This window comes from Labeo rohita, chromosome 18 (assembly GCF_022985175.1).
Source record: "Labeo rohita strain BAU-BD-2019 chromosome 18, IGBB_LRoh.1.0, whole genome shotgun sequence".
Lineage (NCBI taxonomy): Eukaryota > Metazoa > Chordata > Actinopteri > Cypriniformes > Cyprinidae > Labeo > Labeo rohita.
The window spans coordinates 15,733,530-15,755,506 of record NC_066886.1 but is presented as its reverse complement, the minus strand read 5'-3'; the positions used below and the strand labels follow the sequence as shown (position 1 = coordinate 15,755,506).

General features: G+C 35.0%; 1 protein-coding gene across 3 annotated transcripts in view; it reads left to right on the top strand.

Annotated features, from left to right (window-relative positions):
- chd2 (chromodomain helicase DNA binding protein 2) overlaps nucleotides 1-21,977 on the top strand; it is a 34,642-nt gene that overhangs the window by 8,772 nt on the left and 3,893 nt on the right. For 2 of the 3 annotated variants that reach the window (XM_051134335.1, XM_051134337.1), the window contains exons 6-36: nucleotides 1,732-1,848; nucleotides 2,315-2,473; nucleotides 2,963-3,099; nucleotides 3,488-3,713; nucleotides 3,862-3,962; nucleotides 5,167-5,211; nucleotides 5,306-5,475; nucleotides 5,571-5,695; nucleotides 6,740-6,956; nucleotides 7,037-7,126; nucleotides 7,236-7,426; nucleotides 8,115-8,303; nucleotides 8,480-8,642; nucleotides 8,730-8,882; nucleotides 11,358-11,429; nucleotides 12,911-13,060; nucleotides 13,171-13,319; nucleotides 13,412-13,601; nucleotides 13,695-13,865; nucleotides 16,779-16,948; nucleotides 17,030-17,071; nucleotides 17,204-17,343; nucleotides 17,420-17,558; nucleotides 19,190-19,340; nucleotides 19,433-19,555; nucleotides 19,708-19,824; nucleotides 19,949-20,086; nucleotides 20,684-20,800; nucleotides 20,912-21,090; nucleotides 21,174-21,273; nucleotides 21,359-21,557. In XM_051134335.1, coding sequence (XP_050990292.1) covers nucleotides 1,732-1,848; nucleotides 2,315-2,473; nucleotides 2,963-3,099; nucleotides 3,488-3,713; nucleotides 3,862-3,962; nucleotides 5,167-5,211; nucleotides 5,306-5,475; nucleotides 5,571-5,695; nucleotides 6,740-6,956; nucleotides 7,037-7,126; nucleotides 7,236-7,426; nucleotides 8,115-8,303; nucleotides 8,480-8,642; nucleotides 8,730-8,882; nucleotides 11,358-11,429; nucleotides 12,911-13,060; nucleotides 13,171-13,319; nucleotides 13,412-13,601; nucleotides 13,695-13,865; nucleotides 16,779-16,948; nucleotides 17,030-17,071; nucleotides 17,204-17,343; nucleotides 17,420-17,558; nucleotides 19,190-19,340; nucleotides 19,433-19,555; nucleotides 19,708-19,824; nucleotides 19,949-20,086; nucleotides 20,684-20,800; nucleotides 20,912-21,090; nucleotides 21,174-21,273; nucleotides 21,359-21,557 — 4,430 coding nt within the window. The remainder of the gene's footprint in view (nucleotides 1-1,731; nucleotides 1,849-2,314; nucleotides 2,474-2,962; nucleotides 3,100-3,487; nucleotides 3,714-3,861; nucleotides 3,963-5,166; nucleotides 5,212-5,305; nucleotides 5,476-5,570; nucleotides 5,696-6,739; nucleotides 6,957-7,036; nucleotides 7,127-7,235; nucleotides 7,427-8,114; nucleotides 8,304-8,479; nucleotides 8,643-8,729; nucleotides 8,883-11,357; nucleotides 11,430-12,910; nucleotides 13,061-13,170; nucleotides 13,320-13,411; nucleotides 13,602-13,694; nucleotides 13,866-16,778; nucleotides 16,949-17,029; nucleotides 17,072-17,203; nucleotides 17,344-17,419; nucleotides 17,559-19,189; nucleotides 19,341-19,432; nucleotides 19,556-19,707; nucleotides 19,825-19,948; nucleotides 20,087-20,683; nucleotides 20,801-20,911; nucleotides 21,091-21,173; nucleotides 21,274-21,358; nucleotides 21,558-21,977) is intronic. The other variant, XM_051134336.1, reaches the window with a different exon arrangement.

Below are 21,977 nucleotides of genomic sequence, written 5' to 3'. Positions count from 1 at the left end.
GCATTTTGGAAGTTCAAAATCGGGGCACCATATCAGTCCATTATATGGAGAAAAATGCTGAAATCTTTTCCTCAAAAAACTTAATTTTTTTTTACAACTGAAGAAAAAAAAAAGACATGAACAAGGGGGGTGAGTATATTATTTGTAAATTGTTGTTCTGGAAGTGGAGCTCTCCTTTAAAATTCAAATATAAAATGTAAATATTTTAAGTTTTAAAGGCAAACACTACAGCCTGAAACACCTGTCAAGATTTTGGGCTTTTTGGTTTTTCATAAAGTGCTGTTTTTGGAAAGTAAATATCCAAAATACACTGTTAAGTGTTTCTCTGTAAAAACGACTCTAATATGTCAAAAAAGTTAAACAAGAATTTTGAAACTTCTTCCAGTGTTTAGATTTTGCAAATTAGTGCGTATTTCATTAAACAATGTCTCATTTGCATATTTAACCCTAACATTTTGAAAAAACGTGTAATTTAAAAATTTTTTGCAATTATCAGTGTAATCAATCAACTAGGTAAGGCGATAACTATTTGTTTTTTTTACCCTGTTCACCTGCAGTGTCTTGCCTTAAATTTTAAAATAAAAGTAAGTTAGTTAAAATGTTATTACCTAAAAAAAATGGCTCAGACAAATGAAGTTGAAATAGATGTTATTTTTTGCTTCATGTGAAGCAAACTTCATATGAAATTTTAGTGGAATGACATTCATACATTAAGTATGGGTAATAAGTATATGGAGAAAAAAGAATTTGCCTGTAAACGATGAATGTGAACATTTGATTTAAAAAATGTGATTTATTAAAAATGCAATGCACTACCATTCAAAAGTTTTAGTTCAGCAAGATTTGTGTGTTCTTTTTTGTTTTTGGAATGACAATGCTACTATTCAGCATGGATGCATTCAGTTGATCAAAAACGACCATTTTAATGTTATGAAAGATTTCTGTTTCAAATAATTCAGCTTTGCCCCCACAAGAATAAGTGGCATTTTAAAATAGAAACCGCTATTTTAATTTGTGAAAATATTTCACAGTATTACAGTTTTGCTGTATTTTTGATCAAATAAGTGCAGCCTTGGCAAGCATAAGACTTCTTTCAAAACAAACAAACAAAAAGCTTACTAAACCACACTTTTGAACAGTACTGTATGTGCACTGAAGCGTCTTTCCAAGCATGTTTAAATGCATAATTCACCAAAAAAATGAAAATTCTGTCATTAATTACTCTCATGTCATTCCAAACCCGTAAGACCTTCATTCATCTTCAGAACACAAATTAAGATATTTTTAATGAAATCTGAGAGCTTTCAAACCCTGCATAGACAGCAATGCAACTAACACATTCAAGACCCAGAAAGGTAGTAAGGATATTGTTAAAATAGTCCATGTGACATTAGTGGTTAAACGAATTTTATGAAGCTGCAAGAATACTTTTTGTGTGCAAAGAAAACGTGGTATTGTTGTGAACGTGTGTCACGGTTATTTTTGTTTTCTTTGATTTCATCAATAATATCTTAATTTGTATTCTGAAGATGAACGAAGATCTTACGGGTTTGGAATGACATGAGGGCGAGTACTTAAAGACAGAATTGTAATTTTTGAGTGAACTATCCCTTTAATTGCCTGCGCGACGGGTAATAAGTGAAACGGACTGGCTTGCAGCTTTACGATAGGCTAGAAGTAGAAGCTAACAGAGGTCCAATAGATGAACCTGTGGTATTTCTGTGTTGAAAGAAATACCTGGAAAGATGATGACTCAAATGACGAAGAGGATGTTGAGGAAGAGGCCAGCAGTTCAGAGAGTGAGCAGGAAGAGAAAAAAGTTAGATCCAGACGACTTCCTGCTAGAAGGTAAGAGTGTAGCGAAGCCTGGCCTTCAGACAGCGCATCGTGAATTATTAAATGAGCTGTGTTGTTAATTGTAAATGACGACGGCTCATTTTTAATTACTATGGTTGCGCTAAATTTACTGGTGTGATTTTTTTTTTTTTTTTTTTTTTTTTTTTTTTCTTTGCTCAGATCAGAAATTAACGCATGTGTCCTAAATTGTTAAAGCATGTATTCTACTTTTGGCATAATGATCAGATCATTCAAATATTGATTAATGTGTATAATATATGAAGAATTAGAACTGCTAAATAAGTCTTGACGGCTGTCTCAAGGCTACTGGCTTATGAGTCAGGCTGATAGGTGTGAAAACGAGTCGCTACACTAGCAAATGCATCAGGGACGTGGAACAAAAGGTAAAAGCCTAGCATGGTAAATGAGTGTGTGTGTGTGTGTGTGTGTGTGTGTACGTTTCTCTTTCCCTTCCCAGGCCACAGACCAAATCATCTGCTGGTAAGCAGCAGTCACAAAAGGGACGGAATAAGAGGAAGCAGGAATCCTCAGATGAAGAAGATGATGATGATGATGATGATGAGGAAGAGGATACCCCAAAAAGACAAACAAGGCGACGAGCAGCAACTAAAGTCAGGTAAGGATTGTTTCAAAGTCATGTACACTCACTTGTATTCAAAATCTTTTTTTTTTTTTTTGCTTAACCCAATAAAGTCTGTATTTTATCTGATTATGTAATTCAGTAGCTCTCAACTCCAGTCCTCGGGGCCCACTACAATGCACATTTTGTATGTTTCTGAATCTGACACCCTCGGTTCAGTTCATGGATGTCTCTCCTAACGACCTGATGATCTGAATCAGGTGTGGTAAATGAGGGAGACATACAAAATGTGCAGAGCAGTGGGCCTCAAGGACTGGAGTTGAGAACCACTGATCTAACTGATAGTTTATACTTTTTTTAACAAGGAAACAGCCCTGTAATTCAATTGCCATTAGTTAAATTTAAAATGTAATCAGTATGATACATTATTTAGAGATGTAGAGTAACAACTGACATTCTTATTTGTGATTAACACATAAAATATTATGACTTGGCGAAGTAGTAATGATAAAGCATGTGTTGCAGTTATAAGGAGGACCAGAATGATTTTGAAACCGACTCTGATGACCTTATCGAAATGGCAGAAGGAGCCGAGGAGCAACAGGACGACGACAGTGAGACCATTGAGAAGGTCCTTGAGACCAGAACTGGCAAAAAAGGAGGTAAAGACCTTAGTTTTTTCTTCTTATACTTAAAGAAGACGTATTATGCTACATTTTACAATATGTAATATAGGTCTCAGGTGTCCCGAGAATGTGTCTGTGAAGTTTCAGCGCAAAATACCCCACAGATCATTTATTATATCATTTTGAAAATACCTGTTTTGAGTGGAAGCAGAAACACGCTGTTTTCGTGCATGTCTCTGTAAATGCAAATGAGCTGCTACTCCTCTCCACCTTTCCCAAAACAGACTGTGGCTTTACAGCTCACAACTCAGATACTCTGCAAAATGTGTTTTGATTATCATGTCTATCATGCGTTTTAAACCGTATTAGTTTAAACTTCTGATATACGGTTTTCTGAGTGCTGTCATCTTCACCTTGTTTACAGCTACTGGAGCTTCCACAACCCTCTATGCTATTGAGGAAAATGGGGACCCTGGAGCAGACTTTGACCCCGAGAAAGACGAAGGGGAAACTCAGTTCCTCATCAAGTGGAAAGGCTGGTCCTACATCCACAACACCTGGGAGAGTGTGGATTCCCTCACTCAGCAGAAAGTCAAAGGGATGAAGAAGCTGGAAAACTTTAAAAAGAAAAACGAAGAGCTTAACGCTTGGTCAGTGCTCACAGATATGCCATATTTCCATTATTAGATCATCCCTAAAGGAAATCTTGAATCTTGAAGCATCCTGAAGCTGAACATGAATGCCATTTTTACAGACTAAAAACTGACAGCAAGCATTTAAAATGCAATTGTTTTTTAGGTTGAATAAAGCATCACCTGAGGATTTAGAATATTACAACTGCCAGCAAGAACTAACCAATGACCTGAGCAAGCAATTCCAGATAGTAGAGAGAGTGATCGGTAAGTGCTGACTCAAGTAAGGCAGTCTTACCTTTGATAAATTACAGTACAGTTCAAACGTTTGGTGTCTGTAAGCTTTTTCCAATGTTTTTGAAAGAAGTGTCTTGTGTTTACCAAGGCTGCACTGAAATTGACATAATATATGGTCCTGGTGTTAATGTTTATACTGTACTATACTGTACTATACTTTTTTTAAATAAATGCAACCTTGGTGAGCATAAGAGACTTCCTTAAAAAAACATAAAAATAAGCTTACTAACCCCATACTTTTGAAAGTGTATATGCACTAAAGCAGCTCTCCCAGCATGTTAAGGCTGCATTTATATGATTAAAAAATACAGTAAAAACAGTAATATTATGAAAAATTATTACAATTTAAAATAACTGTATTCCATTTTAATATAGTTTAAAATTTAATTTATTCCTGTGGTGGCAAACTGAATTTTCAGCATCATTACTCCAGTCTTTAGTGTCACACGATCCTTTAGAAATCATACTAATATGCTGATTTTTGCTCAAGAAACATTTCTTAGTATTATCAATGTTTAAAAATGTTGTGGTGCATAATACTTTTGTGGAAACCATGAATTATTTTATTTTATTTGTAATATTTTTATTTTATTTTATTTTATTTCAGGGATATCTTTTGCAGCATTGTAAATGTCTTTTGCTACCCTGAACCACAAAACCGGTCTTAAGTAGCACAGGTATATTTGTAGCAATAGCCAAAAATACATTGTATGGGTCAAAATGATCGATTTTTCTTTTATGCCAAAAATCATTAGGATATTACATAAAGATCATGTTCCATGAAGATATTTTATAAATGTACATTTTATGGGTCAAAATTATAAAAAAAAGTTTTAATGCCAAAAATCGCAAAGATCATGTTCCATGGAGATATTTTGTAAATATATCAAAACTGAATTTTTGATTAATAATATGCATTGCTAAGAACTTAATTCAGGCAACTTAAAAGTGATTTTATCAATAGTTGGAATAGTTGGGTTTTTTTTTGTTTTGCACCCAGATTCCAGATTTTCAAATATTGTCCTATCCTAACAAAGATAAATGGAAAGATCAGATGAGATATAAAAATGGACTCTTATGACTGGATTTGTGGTCCAGGGCCACGTTTTTTTTTTTTATCTGAGGTCACATTACTAATTTTACTATTAATTTTCTTTTTTTCTTATTTAATCAGCAACCAGAACTGGGAAAACACAAGCACAACCTTCAGAGTTTCCCTGTAAGTTTTTTTCTTTTGAAATCACACTATTTCTGATCTACTTGGTCAAGAGAGATGTTTACTACTTTAATTGTTTTCTGATATGTCGCAACAGCCCATAAAACCGGTTCCAGTGAGCCAGAGTACCTGTGTAAGTGGATGGGGCTGCCATATGCAGAGTGCACGTGGGAGGATGGTGCATTAATCAGAAAGAAATTTCAGGCCTGCGTTGATAGTTTCCAAAACAGAAATGCCTGTAAAACGGTTCCTTCCAAAGATTGTAAGGTGAGTATTAGGATTGTTTACTGATGGAGCTTTGCTTTCTTTTTTGGAAAAGGTGTTGAAACATAGCGCCATGTTGTTATTTTTTTTGTCTGAAGGTCTTAAAACAGAGGCCAAGATTCGCGGCCTTGAAGAAGCAGCCTCCTTACATTGGAGATGAGGTCCTTCAGCTCAGAGATTACCAGTTAGATGGAGTAAACTGGCTCGCTCACTCCTGGTGCAGGTATGTAACATACAGGTTTTAGACAGGAATTTAACACTTTCTATTAGGGGTCAAAGTACAAGCATTGGCGTTTGATTTGTCAAAATATTATTTCTGTGCATTAAGCCTTTAAATATAAATTAAACCTAATAAATGTGTTTTTATTAACTTTTTAATTAAATGAAAGCAGATTCTTTTTTTTACCGACAGTTCACTTGCTGAAATAATTACTAGGAAAAACCTTACAATAACATGTGAAACAGTGTGAAAACTTTAAGGTTACATATGATTTTGTTTTAATTTAATAAAATGTAAATGCCATTCGCTAATATTAATATTTAATTTATTAAACAAGAAATCTGTAATACTTTGCAATAAGGTTCATTAGTTAACTGCATTAGTTAACATGAACTAAGAATGAACAATACTTCTACAGCATTTATTATTCTTAGTTAATGTTAATTTCAGCATTTACTAATGCGTTAGTGCACTGTGAACTAACATGAACAAAAAATGAATGACTGTATTTTATTAACATTAACAAAGATTAATAAATAGTGTAATGAATGCATTGCTCATTCTTGTTAGTTAGTACATTAACTAATGTTAACAAATGACACCTTATTGTAAAGTGTGACCAAGAAATAATTATAAAAAAAAAAGACTATTGTATATAATTTCCGTGTTGTTTTAGCTTTCTTTTTACATACCATTAATAATATTTTAAACTGGCTTTAATTTTAATATTTTTACTTTCATTTTAATTTTAGTTAAAGTATTTTTTTGTCATTTATATTACTATTATTTCTTGTTTTTGTATTTGCTATTATTCTTATACTTTAGCTTGACTTTTTTTTATTCAGTAATAGTAATTTTAGTATTGAAGCTTTTCTTTTTTTTTTATTTCTTTCTTTTTTTTATTTTATAGTTTTGATTAGTTTTTCATCTAGTATTTGTAGTTTGTTTTATATCAGCTTCTTTACTTTATTAATAAAAATTCAAAATTACTGTTGATTTTGAATTAACCCTGCTTTCTTCACCTTTAATTTCTGTTATGGTCTATAGGTGTAACAGTGTTATCTTGGCTGATGAAATGGGCCTGGGAAAGACCATTCAGACGATCTCCTTCCTTTCCTACCTTTTCCATCAGCACCAGCTGTATGGTCCCTTCCTCCTTGTGGTACCCCTGTCAACCCTCACTTCCTGGCAGAGGGAGTTTGATACATGGGCCCCAGACATGAATGTAGTGGTGTACCTGGGAGACGTCACAAGTAGAAAGACAGTAAGCTATTACTCATACTAAGACAGTCCAACCTGTTATAATAATGCTGGTTTGAAATCTAACTCTGTGTTTTTGACCAGATCCGGGACTATGAATGGATCCACCAGCAGACAAAAAGAATCAAGTTTAATGCACTTTTGACCACGTATGAAATTCTACTGAAGGACAAGGTATGATATTCATCTATCTTTGATACACGTATTGCTTTGCATGTCATAAAAATGAGTTGTTGTTTATTTTCCACACATTATTGAGACAAAGGTTTGTCTGTGTGTGCAGGGAGTGCTGGGAAATATAAACTGGGCTTTCCTCGGAGTTGATGAAGCTCACCGACTTAAGAATGACGACTCGCTGCTATATAAAACTCTGATCGACTTTCGATCCAATCACAGGCTGCTCATTACTGGGACCCCACTGCAGAATTCTCTCAAAGAGCTGTGGTCCCTTCTGCACTTTCTAATGCCTGACAAGTAGGTACTCGCACTAAGGGTTTGCGCCATCATATTAGAAATATCCGTTGGAAAAATTGAAACAAAAATATGGTTATTGTAATTTTTTAAATTTAAATTTTAACAGTAAATATATTTTAGATAATATACATCGTGAAAGTGCTGTACAAATATAAATTTGAATTGCAAATGCTTCTGTTTAGGCATCCAACATTAATAATGGGTAGGAAAAAAAAATACACAAGTAAATATTTTCGGAGATACATTACCAATTCACTTTACCAACACAAGAATAAATGGCATTATATCATTTATTAAAATAGAAACTGGTTATTTTAAGTTTTTAAATGTCATTTTTAATTCACAATATTACTTTTTTTTACTGGTTTTGATCAAATAAATGTGGTGAGCATTATAGACTTGAAGAATAAATAAATGTAAAAAAATGACAAAATCAGTAACACTTCACTATAAGGTTCTACAAATGGTGGTAATGTATTTTTAGATAATTATTTAAGGTGAAGTTCACCCAAAAATGAACTCGCCCTTAACCTATTCCAAACCTGTTTGAGTTTTATTTTGAGCACAATAATATGGAAAAACGTATGTATGTAAGAATGTATGTAGCTGCCTTTACATTTTATGTATGTTTTGGAGCCTTTGGTGTCAAAAAGCTTAAACCTCTGTTTTTGACTTTGCCTCCCATTAGGTTTGAGTCCTGGGAGGATTTTGAGGATGAGCATGGTAAAGGCAGGGATAACGGTTATCAGAGCCTGCACAAAGTTCTGGAGCCTTTCCTACTGCGTCGTGTCAAGAAAGATGTGGAGAAATCCCTGCCAGCTAAAGTGGAGCAAATCCTCAGAGTCGACATGTCGGCCCAGCAAAAACAGTTCTACAAGTAAGTGCTGTTTTAGCCAGTTTCATGCCTCTTTCCGATAGCTCTCTAACTCGAGTAACTCTTTGATTGAGTCAAATTTCGATTCCAGACTCTAAGACTGCATGCAATTGGAATGCAAGTGTTTAGAGAACATCTGTCCATCTCATCACTGGTTATTTGTAATGTGACCTTTGTAGATGGATCCTAACAAGAAACTACAAAGCCTTGTCTAAAGGCACCAGAGGCAGCTCTTCTGGCTTTCTTAACATTGTCATGGAGCTGAAGAAATGCTGTAACCATGGTTTCCTCATCAAACAACCAGAGGAGGGTGAGAATGAAAGAGCACTAGAGCACCTACAGGTATGACCCGATTGGCCTAGACTGGAACAGAATGATTTTGTTCTTAGGTGAGCGTCATTTTCAGGTTGTTTGTTAATGTTTGTTCAGAGCTTGGTGCGTGGCAGCGGAAAACTGGTTCTGCTGGACAAGCTTCTCACGCGACTCCGGGAGAGGGGCAACCGTGTGCTCATCTTCTCTCAGATGGTCCGCATGTTGGACATCCTTGCTGAATACCTGTCTATGAAACGATATCCGTTTCAGGTATGATCTGAACTGCAAAGTGTTAAAGAAGTTCACTACCAGAACAAAAATTTACAGGTAATGTACTCACTCTCTTGTCATCCAAGATGTTCACATGTCTTTCTTTCTTCAGTCGTAAAAATTATGTTTTTTGAGGAAAACATTTCAGGATTTTTCTCCATATAATGGACTGCTATGGTGCCCCGAGTTTGAACTTCCAAAATGCAGTTTAAATGCGGCTTCCAACGATCCCAAATTCGGTTGTAAACGCTCCCAGCTGAGGAAGAAGGGTCTTATCTTGCAAAATGATCGTTTATTTTCATAAAAATAATACAATATATATACTTTTTAATGTCAAACGCACGTCTTGTCTTGCTCTGCCCGAACTCTGTTTTTGTTCCAGTTCATGACAGTTAGGGTATGTCGAAAAACTCCCATCTCATGTTCTCCCTCAACTTCAAAATCGTCCTATATCGCTGTTTTACCTTTTTTGTTAAGGGTGTTTGATCTTCTTTGCATGTTCACTTTGCAAAAACTGGGTCGGTATTTCTGCAGCGACGTAGGATGATTTTGAAATGATTTTTGAAATTGAGGGAGAAAATACGATTGAGTTTTACGACATACCCTAACTGTCTTGAGAGTACACAGTTCAGGGAGAGAAAAGATTTGAGATTAAAAAGTATTTAAATTGTATTTTTTAAAATGAAAATAACCGATCCTTTCGCTAGATAAGACCCTTCTTTCTTGGCTGGGATCATTTACAACCGCATTTAAACTGCATTTTGGAATTTCAAACTTGGTGTCACCATAGAAGTCCACTATATGGAGAAAAATCCTGAAATGTTTTCCTTAAAAAAAGCAATTTTTTATGACTGAAGAAAGACATGAAACAGCTTGGATGACAAGGGGGTGAGTACATTATCTGTAAATGTTTGTTCTGAAAGTGAACTTCTCCATTAAATTTCTTGTACTGCATCAAAGTAAACCCCTAGACCTTAATTAGAAAGATGTCTACTAGGCATGTACGTGTAATTGACTGGCCGACTAGTAAAAGCATTATTTAAGCTATTTGCAAATTGATTTTCCTGTTTGCCTTTGCTTGGCATAAAAATCAATTAAATATATTTACCACTGAGTCTCTCAGTGATAACTGAATGCACTGGGTGGTGCTGGGTATTAAGACTTGTTTGGCTTAATATAATGTAAATGACGTCTACATATTGAAATATGTAGTAGAAAACCCATGAAAGATTTGTTATTTAAAAAATCCACATTGTTTTATACATATTTTGGACTATGGGGGGCGCCATTATTTTAGTGATGTGAAATGGTTGTACTCGGTGAGCTACTAGCGCAACCTGTTGCTATTTTTACCACAATACAACTTGTAATGCACAACTCAGAAAATAAAATACTGATATTATGCCACATTATATAGCTTTTGGCTGTTTTTTCAGCCAAAGGACAACAAGAGAAGTGATGTAAGTATTCACTGCTTTCATAGAGAATGGAATATGCCTGTGGACAAATAAAACGTCCTAAAGACCTGCGTCTTTTTCTCCACTTTAGACCTGATACTTTTGAGATTTTTAGTAGACCACAGCTACTGAAAGAGCCTACAAATGTCAGAGACAAGAAACGCTAGATGCCATCCTGACAGGATGTAAACATGTTGTAAACACTTGTCATGACGGCAAAGCCGCTGAAGGAGTTTCTCAGCGCGGATTTGATATCTGTGGGCATTTAGACTCCTTGTGGGGAAAATCAATGGTACGCATTTGGTTTAAGCCTATGCTTATATCCATTGCCACCTGTAAGCTCTTTCAGTAGCTGTGGTCATCCTATCAGTATTTTAGTTTTCGAGATGTGTTGCAGTAAAAATAGTAACAGGCAGCGCCAGTAGCTCACTGACTGCAACTATTTGATGTCATAAAAATAATGGCGTCCCATATACCCCAAAATATGTATAAAACATTGTGAAATTTTTAAATAACATAAATCTTTCATGGGTTTTCTAGTACATATTTCAATAAGAGACATCATTTACATTATATTAAGACATTCAAGTCTTAACACCAAGTGTTCAATTACAAATTTAGGCGAATACAGTTGACAATTTGTAATTTTCCATTTTGTAAATCTAGATCTTTTTTGTAATGTCTGTAGAGACATTCAGAGGTGTAGCTTGTGTGGACTTGGCTTGGATGATTTAGGGAATCATGTGTCAGGGTCGCAGTATGTCTGCTCAGACAGCAAGTTCCCCGAGCCTATTTTTATGCCTCAGTTATTTTTTGATCGGTGGAGCTTTGAGCATTAGCACAGCTTGCGACTTATGTTGTTTTGGTCTGGCAAAACATCTTCGTGTCGTCATAATTTTGCGCTGACTTTGGGGGTTTTAGGATTTTATGGTTGTATGTCTAGCTGAGGTGCCCTAGTTTGGTCAAAGTGCCACGCTTGACATTCCTTAACCGTATCTGTGTTTTCTCTCATGTTCAGCGTTTGGACGGCTCCATCAAGGGCGAGCTCAGAAAACAAGCACTGGACCACTTTAATGCAGAAGGCTCTGAGGTAAGATCTTAAACTACAGCATGGGTGTTTGTTTTGTTTGGGCAGAGCTTTGCTGTCTGGAGACATTTGCTTTGGTTGTGATGTTCCAGTCAGCGCTCTGCGTCAGAGCTCGGTTGACAAGCCACTTTACTGGTTCTTGGAATGCTTGATCCATGGGAAATACAGGCCTTACGTAATTATTTGAAGAATGAAAATGTAATTTATGAAGGGTCAAAACAGTTCTGTCACATTGAAATAAAGCCCACGTGTGTTCAAAAACTCTAATTTAAAATCAAATATACAATGTTTTAAAGGGATGTGAAATGAGGTTCTATGTGTAAAAATTTCCTGATAATTTACTCACCCCCTCGTCATCCAAGATGTTCATGTCTTTCTGTCTTCAGTTGTGAAGAAATTGTTTTTTGAGGAAAACATTTTCTCCATATAATGGACTTAATTTGGTGCCCCGATTTTGAACTTCCAAAATGTAGTTTAAATGCAGCTTCAAATGGCTCTAAACGATCCCAGCCGAGGAAGAAGTGTCTTATCTAGCGAAACGACCAGTCATTTTTTTTGGAAAATAAAAATTTGTTTACTTTTTAAGCACAAAAGCTTGTGTAGCACAGTCTCTGGGATGCACGTTCACGTACTATTAAATCACGTCGGAAGTCGGAAATACAGACCCAGTGTTTACAAAGCGAACACGCAAAGACTAAGAAAGTGCAAGTAAGTCAAACGCTGTTTACAAACAAAAAGGTACAACGATGTCAGACGATTCTGAAGTTGTAGGACAAAATAACTTGGAGTTTTTCGCCATACTCTACCTTTTTGAGCCGGAGTACACAGACGATGAACTTGTGGTGATTCGAAGACATGATTCGTAGTAGTGATGGGAAGTTCAGATCATTTTACAGACTCGGACCTTTGAGTCTCGTTCAGCAAAATGAATGAATCTTTTCTCGAGTCATTTCGTTCATTTTAGCAAAATCAGCATCACGTGACAGTCCCATAAGACGAACGAATGACTTGAAAAACCCGAAGACTTGAAACAGGTGAACTAATTCCAGTACAGAACCTAATAGGATGTTGCGCATGCGCGACTGAACGAATCACTCCCCGAGACGACTCGTTCTTCCCAAGTCACATTAAAGATTCAATCAAAATGAACGAATCGTTCACGAACGCGCATCCCATTTTTCTTTTTCGAAAACAATGACCGATCGTTTCGCTAGATAAGACCCTTCTTGGCTGGGATTGTTTAGAGCCCTTTGAAGCTGCGTTAAAACTGCATTTTTGGAAGTTCAAATTTGGGGCACCAATGAAGTCCATTATATGCAGAAAAATCCTGAAATGCTGAAGACAGAAAGACATGAACATCTTGGATGACAAGGGGGTGAATAAATTATTTGTAAATTGTTGTTCTGGAAGTGGACTTCTCCTTTAAAAATTAATCACTAGAGTTGCAATTGCCTCTTGTTCTCACTGTCCACTGTCTTCCTTAGGACTTCTGTTTCCTGTTATCCACCCGAGCTGGAGGGCTTGGGATTAACCTGGCCTCTGCCGACACGGTGGTTATCTTTGACTCGGATTGGAACCCACAAAATGATCTTCAAGCCCAGGCCAGAGCCCACAGGATTGGCCAGAAAAAGCAAGTAAGTAGAGCACGAATTATTGACCTAATGTATAACCGCACATTCTTCCGATGTGTCATAAGTAGCATACGTAGACTGCAATTAAAAATGTTTTGGGGTTGCTTGCATAGGTGAATATCTATCGTCTGGTCACGAAAGGCACAGTGGAGGAAGACATTATTGAAAGAGCCAAAAAGAAGATGGTTCTAGACCATCTTGTCATTCAGAGAATGGACACCACTGGGCGAACCGTACTGGATAACAGCTCAGCAAATTCAAAGTAAGAATATAAAATATAAAAAAATAAATTCCTCTTTTAAGCATGTATTGAACGTATAATGCATAATGCATATGTGTGTTGGCCATCTCCAGTTCAAACCCCTTCAGTAAAGAAGAACTGACAGCAATCTTGAAATTTGGAGCTGAGGAACTGTTTAAGGAACCTGAGGGGGAAGAATCAGAACCACAGGAAATGGACATTGATGAGATATTGCGGCTTGCTGAAACCAGAGAGAGCGATCAAGGATCCAGTGCTACAGATGAGCTTCTGTCACAGTTTAAGGTACTCAAGAGTGTATTAAATGTTTGAATGTTAAGTAGCATGTTTTCTCCAGAGCCTTGGACCGGTATGAACTGTGTGGTGTTCTTCTGGTAGGTTGCTAACTTCACCATGGATGAAAGCACACCAGATCTAGAGGAGAAGAATGTGCGTGACTGGGATGATATTATTCCAGAGGAGCAGCGGCGGAAGGTGGAGGAAGAGCAGAAGCAGAAGGAGATGGAAGACATCTACATGCTGCCCAGAAGCAGAAGCTCCAACAAGAGGGTAAGGAAGTACTTCTAGGTTACCTGAGCTAGTTATTGCCTGCATTTTCATGCACTTTCTAGAGTTGTGCCAGTTCAAATTGGGCAAGAGATTATTTCACGGTTGTGTAGTATATGGGTGTTATCTAGGTAAATCTAACAAAAGCAGGCACCACATTTCACCAAAAATAAAAATATAAGATGATATTGAAAAATTTTTGACTGACATTTTCATGACAATTTAGCACATATAAACACACTTATTATCAATGTGCAAAAACAGGATGTGTGTATATATGTAGCTGCCATTTTATTATTATTATTATTATTTTAAAGAAATGTATTTAAGTAAAGACATTTATAATTTTACACAATATTTCAAATAAATGTTGTTTTTATTATTCATTACTTATAAATAAATAAATAAATATATTATATATATATAAATATATAACCAGTCTTAAGTCGCTGGGGTTTATTTGTAGCAATAGCCAAAAATACATTGTATGGGTCAAAATTATTGATTTTTCTTTTATGGCAAAAATCATTAGGAAGTTAAGTAAAGATCATGTTCCATTAAGATATTTTGTAAAATGCCTACTGTAAATGTATGAGAACTTAATTTTTAATTAGTAATATACATTAAGAACAGTATTTGAAGAACTTTAAAGGTGATTTTCTCAATATTTAGATTTTTTTGCACCCTCAGATTCCTGATTCACAGATTTTTGCACTTCCTTTATTTAGCTTTCATATGTTGTTTAAATCTCAATTTTGAATATATATATATATATATATATATATATATATATATATAAAAATGTGTGTGTGTGTGTGTGTGTGTGTGTGTGTATATATATATATATATATATATATATATATATATATATATATATATATATATATATATATATATATATATATACTACCGTTCAAAAGTTTGGGGTCAGTACATTTTTATTGTTTCTTTTTTTTTTTCTTTTTTAAGAAATTAATACTTTTATTCACCAAGGATGTATTAAGTTAATAATTAAAAGTTAATAATAAATAATTTACATTGTTATAAAATATTTATATTTTGAATAAACACTGTACTTTTTAAACTTGTTATTCATGAAAGAATCCTGAAAGAAAAGAAAAAAAAAAAAAAAAAAATCACAGGTTCCAAAAAATATTTGGCAGCACAACTGTTGATATTATCCAACATTGATCATTCTAATAATAAATCCACATTTTAGAATGATTTCTGAAGGATCATGTGACACTTAAGACTGGAGTAACAGCTGATAAAAATTCAGCTTTTCATCACGGGAATAAATTCTATTTTAAAGTATGTTAAAATAAAAAACATTATTTTATATTGTAAAAACATTTTGCAATATTACTGTTTTTTTTTCTATATTTTTAATCAAATAAATGCAGCCTTGATAAGCATAAGAGACTTCTTTAAAGACTATTACAAGTCTTACTGACCCCAAACTTTTGAACGGTAGTGTGTGTGTATGTGTGTGTATATATATATATATATATATATATATATATATATATATATATATATATATATATATATATATATATATATATAAAATGTATATATGTGTGTGTGTGTGTGTGTGTGTGTGTAAATTAGTGTCAAAGTAAATGTAAATAAATACATTTTATTTAGCAAAGACACATAATTTTTCAAAATATTTCTGTTTCAAATAAATGTCACTCTGAATTTTCTGTTAACAGTGTCCTGAAGAAAAATTGTGAAAATCACTGTTTCTAGAAAAATATTAAATGGCACAACTGGGCAAAATTACACAAATGGGCTTTGACATCACAGGAATGAATTGCATTTAAAAAAAATTAAATAGAAAATATAAAAAATTTGAATACTATTTTTCACAATATTATTGTTTTACTGGACCACAAAACTAGTCATAAGTGGTTTTTTTTTTCTTTTGAAATGAAGATATATACATCCTGAATAAATAGGCTGATATTGATGTATGGTTTGTTAGGATAGGGCAATATTTGGCCCGAGATACAACCATTTAAAAATCTGAAATCTGAGGGTGCAAATAAATTTAAATATTAAAAAATATTTGATATATTTATGGTATTAAATTTACAAAATATCCTTATGGAACATGATCTTTACTTAATATCATAGTGATTTTTGGCATAAAAGAAAAATTGATCATTTTGACCCATTATATGTATTGTTGGCAATTGCTACAAATATACCCATCCAGGGTCACATATTTTGGATCTAATAAATGCAGTCTTTGGTGAGCCTAAGAAACTTCTTTCAAAAATGTAAAAAAAAAAAAAAAAAAAAACCTTGCTGACCCCATACTGACAGTGTACATATTTTTTCCATATATAGATTTAGTTTTTTAAATTTTGGTTGAAATATGACCTGTACATGTCTTACATGACAGTTTTTGCAGACAGGCATAAAAAGAGCTCTATAAGCATATGATTCACTTATCAGCATGCAACATGTACATTATAAATGTGTGTACATAGCATACGGTCGTGTAAAGTGCTCCCTGTGGCTTTTCAACGCTTTTATCCTCTCTTGTGAGCTGGATCCATAATGTCTTGCGCAGGCTGTAATGACTCATTAGATTTTATAGCCGCACACTGCATTCCCATGCGATGGCAGCACATGTTGAAGTATGCGGCATCGTAGCTTTTGGAAATGAGTCATTAAGTTTTACAGCGCAGCGGACTCCCCGGCGATAAGGCCGTGTGCGTGTTTGCAGCCACATGCTCATTACTCTTGCTTTACGCCAGAGAAGATTTAATCCAGAGCAGAACAAAGACGTCCGCAAAATATTCAGTGAAACCAGTGTTTTATTATTCCTAAAACTGCTTTTGTAATCTATGCTTGGAGAGCATTAAACAAATAAAAGTTAAAAAGCTGTATTGTGGTGTTTTTTAGGCACAGGCCAATGACAGCGACAGTGATGTAGGATCCAAACTAAAGCACAGATCCTCGGGTTCAGACAGTGAAACGGATGACAGCGAGGATGACAAACGGCCCAAGCGAAGAGGCAGGCCGAGAGCTCGCAAAAACAACGTGGAGGGATTTAATGACGCAGAGATCCGCAGGTAATATAACTCAACGTCAACGTAATTTAAGAAAGGCTTTGCTGTAAACATTTCATTTACTTAATGCTTTATTTATTTTAGGTTCATAAAGGCGTACAAGAAATTTGGAGCTCCGCTTGAGAGGTAAAAAATTATTTTTTTGTTGATGTTATAATTTCTAAATGTAAAATTCTGTTTTTTTTTTTGGTTGACATTTTAAGTTCTTCATCTAATATTTCAGTTCAATTTAATTAAATGCTAAATATATTTCTACAGGTTAGAGGCAATTGCCCGTGACTCTGAACTGGTGGATAAGTCCATTGCAGACCTGAAACGATTGGGGGAACTGGTGCACAACAGCTGTGTGACTGCAGTGCAGGAGCATGAGGAGCACATGAAAGAAAACCCCGTGGAAGGTGTGTAAATATTAATAGCAATGCTAAGTAAAAACAGTGATTGAGTTCTTATTTAAATTGTGTTATTTCTTCGCAGCTAAAGGCCCGGGGAAAAGACGAGGCATTAACATAAAGATCTCTGGAGTTCAGGTCAATGCTAAGTCTATTATCCAGCACGAAGAGGAGTTTGAACCACTGCATAAAGCTGTGCCTCCAAATCCTGCTGAAAGGAACAAGTGAGTCCTAATCAAAGCTGTATAATGCATTCTTTTTCATAATGTTGTACGTAGTTGAGTTGTTGCAGACAAACTGCAGCGTGTTTGACTGTTGGGTGGAGATTTAATCAAGCCACTTAAATTTGATTTGATGGGTTTATTGGGGAACTCATTCACTTCAGTTTCGATCCAAATAAAATATACATTCTAGGGTGGTGCACTATTCAAAATTGATTTAAGAATACCTTTTATATTCCAGTTCAGTTGAGGCTATTGAACTGAGCTAGAAAACAGAACCTAAAATTTAAGTAATTCAATTTTAAAGGAGTAGAATTAGAAAAAATATCAGATAACTGCACTAAATGAAGTTTTTAATAATCAGTATCATAATTATCTGGCTTAGTAGAGTTTAAACGCATAGAACATATAAGATATATAATCAGTTATGAAAGAATTATCTAATTTACTCAATTTTATATAATTAATGCACTACCAGTCAAAAGTTTTTGAACAGTAAGATTTCTAATAGTTTTTTAAATGCGTCTCTTCATCAAACCTGCATTTATTTGATTGTAAGTACAGCAAAAACAAAAAAGTAAAATGTGAAATATTTTTACTATCAAAGATGCATTTTCAGCATCATTACTCCGTTCTTCAGTGTCAAATGATCCTTCAGAAATCATTCTAATATGCTGATTTGCTGTTCAAGAAACATTATTATTATTCTCAATATTTAACACTGTTGAGTATTTTTTTTTTTTTTCCCAGGAGTCTTTGATGAATAAAAAGATCAGAAGTATAGCATTTATTTGAAATAAAAAGCTTTTGTGACGACATACACCATACCATTCAAAAGTTTGGAGGCTTTTTGGGGGGAAAGAATTTTTCAAAATTAACTTTTTTTTTATTTTTTTTTTATTATTATTTAACAAGGATGCTTTAAATTGATCATTGATGATAAAGACATAATGTTACAAAATATTTTATTTCAGATGTTCTTTTGAACTTTCTATTCATCAAACAAACCTAAAAAAAAACTCAGCTGTTTTCAACAATTTTTTGAACAGCAAATTAGAGTATTACAGTGATTTCTAAAGAGTCATGTGAAAAATCACAGAAAATAAATTATATTTTAAAATATATTCAAATAGAAAACAGTTATTTTAAATAGTAAAAATATTTCAAAATTGTACTGTTTTTGCTGTACTTTGGATCAAATAAGTGCAGGCTTAGTGAGCAGAAGAGACTTCTTAAAAAAAAAAAACCAAACATTAAAAGTCTTACTGTGCAAAAATTTTAGACCGGTAGTGTACTTTTTTTTTTTTTTTTTTTTTTTTTTTTTTGGCCAATATTAGACAACCTTAAGATAGTTTTCATCCTATCTTAAACGGAGATCTTTTTCTGTAGTTACTGATAATTTTACATCTCTCTCTGCTGAATGTACATATGGGGTACCACAGGGTTCTGTTTTAGGCCCGTTTTTTTTCTCCCACTATTCTTTTCCTTTAGCCATGATCTTCTGAAAGCATGAGCTCTCATACCATAAAAAAATCTAAACAGTTAAGAAAAAGGTGAATAATTAGCCAAAATGAAATCACAAAAGGAATATAATAAGACCAAATAGAGTAAGTGAAGTTTTCTTTGATGCTTAGATTTCAGCTGACCTGTCGGGTGAAGACCCCACACTTTGACATAGACTGGGATATTAATGATGACACACAGCTATTACTGGGCATTTATGAACACGGCTACGGCAACTGGGACCTGATCAAGACCGATCCTGATCTCAAACTTTCTGAGAAGGTACGTTGCTTCCTCACAGTTAAAAGAGCAGTGTCAACGATGTGCAAGTTTGCCTTGCTTGACCTCAAATATCCTGTTGTCTTTATGTGTAGATTCTCCTAGATGACCCAGATAAGAAACCTCAGGGAAAGCAGCTGCAAATGCGAGCAGACTACTTGCTTAAGATGCTGAAGAAAGAGCAGGAAAGCCAAGATGCTGCTAAAACAGGAGATGAGGTGAAGATAATTGATTTTTGCTCTTAAGATGGATTTTTTGCATTGAGTAAAGGCATTTTAAAAGATAACTGGTGTTATCATGTACTAAAGATCAATTTTTAAATCAAAATGTCTTATGACATTTTCATTCTTTGTATTTTCCCACCTCCCAGGTCAAACTCAGAAAGAGAAAACCTCGAACGAAGAAACCGGCCCCTAACAATGATCTGGTCAATGAAATTGCTTCTCCGCGTCTTTCCGACAACTTGTCAGAAGAAGGAGAGGTCAAGGTATGTTACTTTTATCTAGTCACCTATATAACAAAACAGATTTGTTAATGCACAGATATAAATACACAGAATCCACAGCGCTTAACCTGTTAGGCTGCATATTTACAATTTTCTCGTTTTCCAGGACGATGGAGCTGAAAAATCTCCTACAAAGAAGAAACAGAAAAAGGATAACAAAGAGAACAAAGAAAAAACAGGAACTCCTAAAAAAGAGAAGGAGGGGGACAAAGACAAAAAGCGTTCCAAGACCAAAAAAGAGAAGGTATTTTATATGTTGGCATCGGAGGCTGCCGTATTATGTTTCAGCATGAGAACATTTCCTTTAGAAACATGGACTTAAGTATTATGTTTCACTGTCATCCTGTGCACAATGGTTGTTAGTTCCTTAGTTCCACAGGTTGACTCAAACTCATGATGTAGACCTAAATTATACTGCTTTATAATTAAATTCTCTGTTTTTAATATAAAAGTAATTACTTTTTTAAATCCAGGTTGAATCAGAGTAAATCTGTACATAAAGGTCAACGTTGGGGGGAGTTACTTTTAAAAGTAATGCATTACAATATTGAGTTACTCTCGAAAAGTAAAGCGTTGTTACTTTAACATTACTTTTTCTCATCTGGGCTGGGATTGCTTGAATGTTTTTAATAGAAAAAAAAAATGCTTTTGGCATATGTAAAACCCCTTTTACACCAAAAGTGAAATGAATGTTTAAAAGTGAAATGTAAGTTTAAAAAGTTACTTGTTACTTGAAAAAAAGTAATCGGATTACATTACTTGTAATGCATTACCCCCAAACACCCCTAAAGTTATATTGTGTGTCAGTGTTTCTCATCTTCTCAACATCTCATATTTTCAGGCCAAACCAGGAGGAAAAGGCAAGAAAGCTCAAGGCCCTGTGCACATCACTGCAGGAAGTGAGCCTATACCAATTGGAGAGGAAGATGATGAACTGGACCAGGAAACATTCAGCATTGTGAGTGTTAAAATTTTCCTTTCTTCATCTCAGTTGTAATGTACAGAGAAGTATGTAATTGTTTTTAATGTTTTGAGTGGAAAGCTGAGTTGTGGTGTAATGTGTATGCAGTGTAAGGAGCGGATGAGGCCGGTAAAGAAGGCTCTGAAGCAGTTGGATAAGCCAGACGAGGGGCTGTCGGTGCAGGAGCAGCTGCAGCACACTCGTACCTGCCTGCTGAAGATTGGAGACCGCATCACAGAGTGCCTTAAGTCGTACAGTGACCCTGAACACGTCAAGACCTGGCGCAGGTATCTCAGTTACACTTCTGATTGTAAGAGTTTTCATTACACTGGAACAGTACATTCAACCTGGCTTTTGTTTAATTTGTCAGAAACCTCTGGATTTTTGTATCTAAATTTACTGAGTTTGGTGCCCGGAAACTGCACAAACTGTATAAGATGGCTCAAAAGAAGCGCTCCCAGGAAGAAGAGGTAAGCTCATCTGAAATCCACAGTTCTCAATGACATTTCTCTCCTTGTGTACCACTTACTCAGTCGCTTCTCGTATTTCTTACAGAAAGAGCAAAAGAAGAAGGATGATCCCGCCAAGAAGAAACCTTTCAGACCTGAACCGTCTGGATCTAGCCGGGACTCTACAGGCACCCAGCCTGCACCCAAACCCCATCCTCCAGTCAACCATCCACCTGGACCTCCCCCTCACGCCCACCATAGAGAGCAGTACAACCAGCCCAATAAAAGGCACTTTCCTAATGACGGTGAGAGATGCAACAATCCATCAAATGTGACTGTTTTAAGGTCCAAATGCTCTGTCAGATTGGAAAAACAAACAAACACAGCTTATTGCACTCATATTGTGCTGTAGTACTACTAAATGAATAGTGCACATAAATGACTTTAGGATTAGAGACTTGGACCCAGAAACTGTATAGCTAGATCAGGGCATATTACAGTTTGGTTAGCTACTATAAAGTTGAGGTCGAAAGTTTACATAAACCTTGCAGAATCTGCAAAATGGTAATTATTTTACCAAAATAAAAGGAATCATACAAAATGTATGTTATTTTTTTATTTAGTACTGACCTGATTAATATATTTCATATTAAAGATATTTACATATAATCTACAAGAGAAAATACTACTTGAAAAAGTTTACATACACTTGGTTTTACTGTGTT